The 10,661-nt window shown below is 50.5% G+C and overlaps 1 protein-coding gene across 1 annotated transcript; it reads left to right on the forward strand.

The window, feature by feature from the left end:
* Positions 1-529: 529 nt before the first annotated feature.
* STBD1 (starch binding domain 1) lies at positions 530-3,679 on the forward strand. The gene is made up of 2 exons (XM_048846904.2): positions 530-911; positions 2,317-3,679. Exons 1-2 carry the CDS (start codon positions 641-643, stop codon positions 3,177-3,179), a joined length of 1,134 nt encoding a protein of 377 aa, XP_048702861.2. The 5' UTR covers positions 530-640; the 3' UTR covers positions 3,180-3,679.
* The last annotated feature ends 6,982 nt before the right edge of the window (positions 3,680-10,661 follow it).

The following is a 10,661-nucleotide window of genomic DNA, read 5'->3' on the forward strand; positions in this document are numbered from 1 at the left end:
AGCCCTGACTGGACAAATCTTAGGCTCCTAGATTCACATTTGGGCATCTAATCAAGCAGTCTGATTGTCAAACTGTGGAGACCCAGCAGCTCCTACGGAAGACAGCCACTTCCAAGAGCTTGGCCTTGACCTCTTTCCCCCCAGGGGCTGTCCCCCTCCAGCTGGCCTGGCCTGGGAAGGGCGTCACCCTCTGAGCCACCCTCACAGCGGCCCCAGCCCTGGGATCCGACCTCCCCGGCAGGACTCCGGAGTGTTTTAGGGGCAGCCTTTCGGTGGGGAGCCGGCTGCAAAGGGAATAATGTGCTTGGCCCAAACTTGGCTCAAGAAGAAGTCAAAACTAAAAGCAAGGGCCCGATCCCGCCCATCCCAGCCCAGAGGCTTTCCTGGGACCAGCTGAACATGTATAAAAGCCAGCCACGCTGGCAGGGGCTCAGAGGAGGGCAGGAGCTGCCCGGCCATCGAGCTCCGGCCGGCCGGGGGTGCTCTGCCCCCGCTGGCGGGCGGCTCCGAGCGATCGGGTCGGGGCGGCTCCGCCCCGCGGCCCGGGCGGGGCAGGCGAGCCCCAGGCGGGATCCGAGCGAGCCCCGGGAGCAGATATAAGGCGGCTCGAGGGGCAGCTGGGCTTCCGCATCCCCCAGCCATGGCGCAAGGCGACTCCCCGCTGCCCCAGCAGCCTTCCCCGCGGCTGGAGGCGGCCTCCCCGGCGCAGCCGGCGGGCGAGCCGCTGGTGGGGCTGTGGCCGGCGCTGCTGGTGGGGCTGGTGGCCGCGCTCCTCGCCTGGCTCTGGTACGGCCGGGGCGGGGAGGAGCCGCCCGCGGCCCCCGAGCGGCGGGGCAGCAGCAGCAGCGCGGCCGCCTGCCCGGAGCCGCCCGCGGGCGCCGAGCAATGCGGAGCTGCGCCACAAGCAACAGGTACCGGCCCGGGGCCAGCCGGGGCTCCCCCTCCCCGGGGGGCGCTGCAGCGCGCGGGGTGGAGGCCGCGGGCGCCGCCCCATGGGCCGGGCAGGCAAAGCGGCGGCGCTGGCTCCCCGGGCCAGGGTCCCTGTCCCCCGTGCCCGGCGCTGCGGGCACCTTCCCCGGCGGCGGCGGCGGCTGCTGCAGTGCGGCGCGGGGAGCCGTGGTGCAGAGCGCGGCCCCGCCCCGCCGGGAGCTCCGGGGATCTTGCGGGGGTGTGACACCGCTTCCCCCTGCCCTTCCCCGCTCTGGTCCGGGGGAGTACCGGGGGCGGCAGAGCCCCGCCGGCTGCCCCGGCGCCCGGCCGGAGAGCTCCGAGAGACCGCGGGGGGTGAGGTCCTGTCTCGCTGCCAGCGTTGGACTGCTGGCCCCCTGGCTGCGCGCAGCCTCCCGCGGAAAGGCCGGGCCGCCGCGAACTTTGCCGTCTCCCCCCCACCCCGCAGAGCTGGTGCGGGAGGCAGGCACGTGGGCTGGGAATTGTTTTCGTCTCCTGGTTACAAATGCGCCCCCCCCCTTCCCAAAGCAGCAGTAGAGCTGCTGTAACCCAGAGGATCACTGGGCCCCCTAGTGTTGGGGTGAATAAAATAGTAGCTTGCCTCAGGCCTCAGCCAAATAGAGCCGCTCCACCTTGGAGGTGGGAAACGTAGCTCACCAACTTAACTGTGGGCCTCAAAATCCTCTAGAAGGCTTGTAGCTTGCAGCTAAGCAGCCCCAAAACCCATCTGAAGCTACTGGAAACCGGAGGTGCCTGGCATTAATAGCTAGAGACTATTTCAGGGACAATCTATGTGGCTAGAAAACTGAAAGCATAGCGGGGTGGGAAGAGGACAAACTATGCTACTTCTAACTCCCGCATGTGGAAGGAGAATGTTCTAGGGTTTTGTAAAGTGAATATAAATATCCAGCACTTCTGGAGCTGCATGTCAAACAAGAGTTGAGTTGTCTAACTCGTTGTGAATACATGATCCTTGAAAGTCAAAAAAAGGAGGGGGGACTCCCACAGGTATAGTGGATGCTTTGAATGTTCTGAAGTTAGGACTGTCTAGTAAATATACAGATTTGTAGAGATAGGGTTTATGAGGTCTTGGCATGGAGTACTGATCAGTAATCAAGCCTTAAAGAGCAAGGACAAACTTTGAGCATGTCTTGTAAGAATCTTTGCCTAATGTAACTGTAGTACAGGGGTATATAATTTGCTTCCATTATTTAAAAAAACAAAAAACTTGCCTAGTAAATTGTAACTGCAATGTCTAGAAAGTAACTTTAGTCTGGTGAGTTATGAACACTTTCAGTTGTCTAATGCTGAAACCAAGAGGCTGTCAGTTTCTGGTTAACTAAGTATTTTAATATTGTGTTTAATTAGAGCCTCTCCTGGAAAACCGTGAGTGTACCCTGTTGGAAACCACTGCCAGTGTCCTGTCCAGCCCTCCAGAGCCTGGCAACTACCTAGCAACAGAGAGTCTGGTAACTACCCCAAGAGAAGATGTCCCAGCTCTAAGTGATGATGGTGTTCCTGGAGAATCTCCTGAAATGGAGTCACTGGTCGAAGAACCTGCCACCCCGCTAATGAATTACCATGAATACTTAAGCAATGAAACCCTTGGTTCCCCTACAGCAGAATCAGAACTATTAAAGGGACAGGAGAGTGAGGCACAGTGTGGGGACACTTTGGCAGAAGCATCTCCTTCTAGTGATGTGCATGAGAACAAAACTGAAGAACAGTCAGGTCAGACGCTTGAGTATCAGGACTTGGTTGATCATGAGGAATGGGAAGTTGTTCCTGAACACTCAGCCTGGGGAGATGCTAGTAAAAACAGTAGTGCAGATGACTCCGACGCCAATTTGGGCCAAGGCAACAAGGAATTGGAACAGGTAGACTTCCTTGAGGCTGATTCAAAAGCAAAGAGGGTTGCAGCTGTGCCCCCAATGCCTCAGAATATCCATGTGAACTTCCGTGTGCACTACATCACTCACACTGATGCTCAGCTGATTGCTGTCACTGGTGACCATGAGTGTCTTGGTCAGTGGCACAACTATGTACCACTCAAGTGTGACAAGGATGGTTTCTGGTCTGATGCTGTTCTCTTACCAGCAGATTCCAAAATAGAGTGGAAGTTCATATTGGTGGAGAATGGAAAGGTCACACGCTGGGAAGAATGTAACAACAGAATCTTAATGACGGAACATGAAGATAGAATGGCCCATCAGTGGTGGGGATATCATTGAATAGGATCTCAGTGGAAGCTACTGACGCAGCAAAGAAAATGGTTAGACTAAGCATGGGGGCCTCTAATTTTATTCCGGTTTCCGTCAGAACCTTCTCTGGATAGTAGACCTTAATGTATATCATATACCAATCCCTGCTAGAACTGTCTGATCCACCAATTTCTCCTCTGCTAGAGTTAGCTATGGCTCTAGGAAGAGATCCTCCATGTGAGGAGACTCCTCAGTTGAAGTCAAACCAAAATCTGCCTAATGATATCAAGACAGATAGGAAAGCAAGAGCAGCACTTGAGACAGCCCTCGTGGGAAGTTAAAACTTGATGCTAAATTTGACTTTGTATGAGTGGGGCAGTGGATGAATTTTTTGTACGACTGGCTTAAGGTTTAATAGCGGACTGAATGCAAGAGGAGGTGTAGCTAACTACACAGCACTTGTGGCTTGCTATACAATGTTTTTAATTTATTGTACTGTACAATTAAGCAATAAACGTAATATATTTTCAGATTGATAGTCCTTCATGTTTGACCCTTAGACATAACCTAAATTGTCTTAAAAGGTTAATTCAGAGTAACTGGACCTGCTTCCTTTGAGGTGCCAGGTGTTCCCTGACAGTTGCTCTGCACCTTTATGGAGGAAAGAGGGCCTGATCCCCAAAGTCTCCCCCTTCTTCCTCAGTCCCACTCTGCTACCTGAAAAGGGAATAGTTGGCCAGCCTGAAAGCTCAGATTAGCAGGGTGGCCTCCAGAAGGCTGAAGTTCAGGAGTGACCACCTGACATGTTTAATATGTGACTTTCCTCTCACTGGGAACAGGTTGGGGTTTCCAAATGAACTTTGTAATTGTTACCTTGGGTAGTGGGAGGGGAAAATCAATCTGCAGTGTTTGCACTTGAAACAAGAGAGGGAGTACTCTGCTGCTCTAGAAGCTAACCAGTGCAGGGATTTCACTCCTAAACACCAGTGTCATTTAGTTATACTTGGGTTAAAAAGATTTTTCTTATCTTGTAAATGAGCTTTCTGCATGGAAGGGACCATCTGGGCTTCTCATGAGAAGCCCAGCTACTGCTAATGTTTTGGCACTTCAACTCCTCTGTGCAGTTGGCATGTGTTCTCCAGTCAACTGATTCACTAGCATAAAAAGTGATTCTAGGTTGGCTGTTAATCCAGTTAGAACAAAGCCAGGGTGGGCTTCCAGTATGGGAGATGGGAGCTGCTACCTTGCCAATTGACTCTTTCCTGTGTAAAAGTAAAATGTTTCTATCTAGTGCCTAGAATTACCTGTACTATGCAGAGGACTGTGGCTTGCAGAGTATACTCTTCTACAGCTGAAGTAAGACCCACCCACCCCCACCCCCAGACCCCCCACTTCAGAATAACATGCAAAGGTGTTGAAAGTTCTAGGTTACTACCTGGGAAGATCTCTACCAAAGCAGACTTTCTTGATTCATGAGTAGGGCCCTACCAAATTCACGGCCATGGAAAAAGTGTCAAGGACTGTGAAATCTGTTTTGTTTTTTTTGTGTGCTTTTACCCAATACTATATAGATTTCACAGGGGGAGACCAGCATTTCTCAAATTTGAGGGTCCTGACCCAAAAGGGAGTTCCAGAGGGGTTGCAGCACCGTTCCCTGTTGCCTTCAGAACTGGGTGACTGGATAGCAGTGGCTGTTGGCCGGGCGCGCAGCTCTGAAGGCAGCGACCCGCCAAGAGCAGTGCAGAAGTAAGGGTGGCAGTACCATACCATACCATGCCATCCTTATTTCTGGGTTGCTGCCTTCAAATCTGGGATCCCGGCCAGCAGCTGCCACTCTCCAGCTGCCCAGCTCTGAAGGCAGTACCGCCTGCAGAAGTAAGGGTAGAAGTACCACAATCCCACCCTACAATAACCGTGCAACCTCCCACCCACAACTCCTTTTTGGGTCAGGACCCCTACAATTACAACACCATGAAATTTCAGATTTAAATAGCAGAAATTATGATTTTTAAAATCCTATGTTTGTGAAATTGACTAAAATGGACTGTGAATTTGGTAGGGCCCTACTCATGAGCTTTATGAGAGGAGAAAGGAGACACTCTAGCTAGCTAATCAAGTCAAAGGTATTTTTTTTCACCCGATCCAGCTCCTTTGAAGAGCACTACTTCAAAATATCTCTGGTCCTAGGCAAATAGAACAATACTGTCATACCCTGGATATAGTTAGGGCAAAGGACCTCCCTGGGAGAAATAAGGTTGCAGCGGAAAGAGGGGGGGCGGGGATTTTCTGGTTCCCATGGAAGTTGGGCTGAACCATGCATTTTTTGTTTATGTGAACTCAGAAAGGCTTGAATGTATGTTGTCTTAACCTAGGTGGAATATATGGGCCCAAAGAGTCAGAGGTGTTGACATGATCCTGTCATTGTCCAACACTGAAAAAGGTTTGGTTTGTTACCATGGTAACACCCGGTTAATTTTTTTTACTGTTTCTTTTCCCTTTAGCTGTAGAGGTGGTTTGTTTGTTTTTTACACTGAGAAATGGCTTGTTTTGACTCTTTTAGAGAGTGGTAAAGAGTAATAACTGCCCTTTTGGGGGGGGGGGGGGGAAGAGAAATTAGTTGAAATGGGCTGTTAAAGTCCAACCCTGTTTCCTACAAGACCAAACAAGATAAACACCCACGAGCAGGGAAAGAGAAGAACAGCAAAGATAGAAAATGCAGTTTCTGCCCCTGGTGTGGACTCACTTGCAACCTCACTGCTGGAAAAACCCAGGTATAGTGTGTGATATCAGCCACTCCGAGACCTGGCACACTTGTACTAGCATCAGGTTGTTTAGGGCATTGCTTTTAGCTGCCTTTCTGATCACAGGCTTGCTTACAGTAGTGTTGCAAAACAGCCTTGGCTGGCTAAGCCAGACTCGTGTTAGAGAGATAGGAAAGAGAAGAAATAAGGTGGGGAAGGAAAAGATACAAAAATGAGGCAGGGGATGAGAGTTATGCCCCAGGTGGTGGTTGGAATTGCACTGCAGCCAGTAGAGGCGGCTGTGATCATAGAATCATAGAATATAAGGGTTGGAAGGGACCCCAGAAGGTCATCTAGTCCAACCCCCTGCTCGGAGCAGGACCAATTCCCAGTTAAATCATCCCAGCCAGGGCTTTGTCAAGCCTGACCTTAAAAACCTCTAAGGAAGGAGATTCTACCACCTCCCTAGGTAACGCATTCCAGTGTTTCACCACCCTCTTAGTGAAAAAGTTTTTCCTAATATCCAATCTAAACCTCCCCCACTGCAACTTGAGACCATTACTCCTCGTTCTGTCATCTGATACCATTGAGAACAGTCTAGAGCCATCCTCTTTGGAACCCCCTTTCAGGTAGTTGAAAGCAGCTATCAAATCCCCCCTCATTCTTCTCTTCTGCAGGCTAAACAATCCCAGCTCCCTCAGCCTCTCCTCATAACTCATGTGTTCCAGCCCCCTAATCATTTTTGTTGTCCTTCGCTGGACTCTCTCCAATTTATCCACATCCTTCTTGAAGTGTGGGGCCCAAAACTGGACACAGTACTCCAGATGAGGCCTCACCAATGTCGAATAGAGGGGAACGATCACGTCCCTCGATCTGCTCGCTATGCCCCTACTTATACATCCCAAAATGCCATTGGCCTTCTTGGCAACAAGGGCACACTGCTGACTCATATCCAGCTTCTCGTCCACTGTCACCCCTAGGTCCTTTTCTGCAGAACTGCTGCCTAGCCATTCGGCCCCTAGTCTGTAGCTGTGCATTGGGTTCTTCCGTCCTAAGTGCAGGACCCTGCATTTATCCTTATTGAACCTCATCAGATTTCTTTTGGCCCAATCCTCCAATTTGTCTAGGTCCTTCTGTATCCTATCCCTCCCCTCCAGCGTATCTACCACTCCTCCCAGTTTAGTATCATCCGCAAATTTGCTGAGAGTGCAATCCACACCATCCTCCAGATCATTTATGAAGATATTGAACAAAACCGGCCCCAGGACCGACCCTTGGGGCACTCCACTTGATACCAGCTGCCAACTAGACATGGAGCCATTGATAACTACCCGTTGAGCCCGACAATCTAGCCAGCTTTCTACCCACCTTGTAGTGCATTCATCCAGCCCATACTTCCTTAACTTGCTGACAAGAATACTGTGGGAGACCGTGTCAAAAGCTTTGCTAAAGTCAAGAAACAATACATCCACTGCTTTCCCTTCATCCACAGAACCAGTAATCTCATCATAGAAGGCGATTAGATTAGTCAGGCATGACCTTCCCTTGGTGAATCCATGCTGGCTGTTCCTGATCACTTTCCTCTCATGAAAGTGCTTCAGGATTGATTCTTTGAGGACCTGCTCCATGATTTTTCCAGGGACTGAAGTGAGGCTGACTGGCCTGTAGTTCCCAGGATCCTCCTTCTTCCCTTTTTTAAAGATTGGCACTACATTAGCCTTTTTCCAGTCATCCGGGACTTCCCCGGTTCGCCACGAGTTTTCAAAGATAATGGCCAATGGCTCTGCAATCACAGCCGCCAGTTCCTTCAGCACTCTCGGATGCAACTCGTCCGGCCCCATGGACTTGTGCACGTCCAGCTTTTCTAAATAGTCCCTAACCACCCCTATCTCCACAGAGGGCTGTCCATCTCTTCCCCATTTTGTGATGCCCAGCGTAGCAGTCTGGGAGCTGACCTTGTTAGTGAAAACAGAGGCAAAAAAAGCATTGAGTACATTAGCTTTTTCCACATCCTCTGTCACTAGTTTGCCTCCCTCATTCAGTAAGGGGCCCACACATTCCTTGGCTTTCTTCTTGTTGCCAACATACCTGAAGAAACCCTTCTTGTTACTCTTGACATCTCTGGCTAGCTGCAGCTCCAGGTGCGATTTGGCCCTCCTGATATCATTCCTACATGCCCGAGCAATATTTTTATACTCTTCCCTGGTCATATGTCCAACCTTCCACTTCTTGTAAGCTTCTTTTTTATGTTTAAGATCCGCTAAGATTTCACCATTAAGCCAAGCTGGTCGCCTGCCATATTTACTATTCTTTCGACTCATTGGGATGGTTTGTCCCTGTAACCTCAACAGGGATTCCTTGAAATACAGCCAGCTCTCCTGGACTCCTTTCCCCTTCAAGTTAGTCCCCCAGGGGATCCTGGCCATCCGTTCCCTGAGGGAGTTGAAGTCTGCTTTCCTGAAGTCCAGGGTACGTATCGTGCTGCTTACCTTTCTTCCCTGTGTCAGGATCCTGAACTCAACCAACTCATGGTCACTGCCTCCCAGATTCCCATCCACTTTTGCTTCCCCCACTAATTCTACCCGGTTTGTGAGCAGCAGGTCAAGAAAAGCGCCCCCCCTAGTTGGCTCCTCTAGCACTTGCGCCAGGAAATTGTCCCCTGCGCTTTCCAAAAACTTCCTGGATTGTCTATGCACCGCTGTATTGCTCTCCCAGCAGATATCAGGAAAATTAAAGTCACCCATGAGAATCAGGGCATGCGATCCAGTAGCTTCCGTGAGCTGCCGGAGGAAAGCCTCATCTACCTCATCCCCCTGGTCCGGTGGTCTATAGCAGACTCCCACCACTACATCACTCTTGTTGCACACACTTCTAAACTTAATCCAGAGACACTCAGGTTTTTCTGCAGTTTCGTACCGGAGCTCTGAGCAGTCATACTGCTCCTTACATACAGTGCTACTCCCCCACCTTTTCTGCCCTGCCTGTCCTTCCTGAACAGTTTATAACCATCCATGACAGTACTCCAGTCATGTGAGTTATCCCACCAAGTCTCTGTTATTCCGATCACGTCATAGTTCCTTGACATCACCAGGACCTCCAGTTCTCCCTGCTTGTTTCCAAGGCTTTGTGCATTTGTATATAAGCACTTGAGATAACCTGTTGATCGCCCCTCATTCCCAGTATGAGGCAGGAGCCCTCCCCTCACAGACATTCCTGCCTGTGCTTCCTCCCGGTATCCCGCTTTCCCACTTACCTCAGGGCTTTGGTCTCCTTCCCCCGGTGAACCTAGTTTAAAGCCCTCCTCACTAGGTTAGCCAGCCTGCTCGCGAAGATGCTCTTCCCTCTCTTCGTTAAGTGGAGCCCGTCTCTGCCTAGCACTCCTTCTTGGAACACCATCCCATGGTCGAAGAATCCAAAGCCTTCTCTCCGACACCACCTGCGTAGCCAATCGTTGACTTCCACGATTCGACGCTCCCTACCTAGGCCTTTTCCTTCCACGGGGAGGATGGACGAGAACACCACTTGCGCCTCCAACTCCTTTATCCTTCTTCCTAGAGCCACATAGTCCGCAGTGATCCGCTCAAGGTCATTCTTGGCAGTATCATTGGTGCCCACGTGGAGAAGCAGGAAGGGGTAGCGATCCGAGGGCTTGATGAGTCTCGGCAGTCTCTCCGTCACATCGCGAATCTTAGCCCCCGGCAAGCAGCAGACTTCTCGGTTTTCCCGGTCAGGGCGGCAGATAGATGACCCTGGGTCCCTCTCTTGGCTCAGTGTGGGGTCAGGATGTCTCAGGATTGGGATGACGGCCCAATTGTTACAGTAGATTCCATGGTCGCAGGAGATGGTCGTGGGAGTTGCAGCAGTAATGGTAAAGCTCACTGCAGCACTTGTTGGCTGGCAGCTGCTTCTGCTAAAATTCTTCTCCCACCTCCAAAAATAGTCTTCCCTTTTTAAGAACCCTTAAAAGGAAGTGATGGGTGGAATAGCTCAACCTTATTATTTTGTTCACCCATTAGATCTAATTTCCAGTACCAATTTTGGTTCCCTGATTTCCAGTCCCATGCTTCTCGTTTACTAGGCATGGTCTTAACCCACTTCTTGAGTTTGGACTAATTCAGTCTGTCTCCTTTAGTGCCTTTTCCTATCAACATTTATTGTTCTATGGGATTGGAACCTTTTCTAGGCTCTCTCCACTTTCCCACAGTGAGCTCACAATGGGGTAAATTTGTAAGCTCAATTATTAAAACAGGTACCATTACCATGTAGTCTGACCTAAATAGTGAGGTACTTCAAGTGGCTCCATTCCACCCCGACTAAGCTTTCTGGCTGAAGTAATAGCTGCCAACTGACACTTCTGCAAGGGGGAGCCAGAAGGAGGAGACTTCTGCCATAAGGTCAAACTCTCACACGGGGGTGACTGGCTGAGGCATGGCAACCAGCTTCTTTACTACCCTTGTGAGTCTTGAGACATGAAGAATCGGATTCGAAGAGGGACTTTTAATAGCTGTAGGCATTTGATCCTTTAGCGTCCAAAAGACTGTCCTGGGAAAAGCTCTAAGATCTAAAATGAGGCAGTGCTTGGCTTGCCATTGGTAACTCTACCTTCTCTTAGGTATGCTCTGAAAATGTTGTTCTGGTCTTCGATGGAGTGCTAATTACTTTCACAGGCAAAACCTGTTGTCTGGGCTGAAGGAGGAGAATCCTTGTAGTGTTTCTCTGGTATTTTTAAGAGAGGGATAGGGCTGCTTTTAGGGCTAGCTGAGGATGGACT

The sequence above is a fragment of the Caretta caretta genome, chromosome 4 (assembly GCF_965140235.1).
Source record: "Caretta caretta isolate rCarCar2 chromosome 4, rCarCar1.hap1, whole genome shotgun sequence".
In the NCBI taxonomy this organism is placed as follows: Eukaryota; Metazoa; Chordata; order Testudines; family Cheloniidae; genus Caretta; species Caretta caretta.

Bases quoted from the DNA above. Each gene is read 5' to 3' on its own strand.
- STBD1 (XM_048846904.2), top strand. From the start codon at position 641: ATGGCGCAAGGCGACTCCCCGCTGCCCCAGCAGCCTTCCCCGCGGCTG. The intron at 912-2,316 runs GTACCGGCCCGG...GTGTTTAATTAG, and splicing joins AGCTGCGCCACAAGCAACAG to AGCCTCTCCTGGAAAACCGT.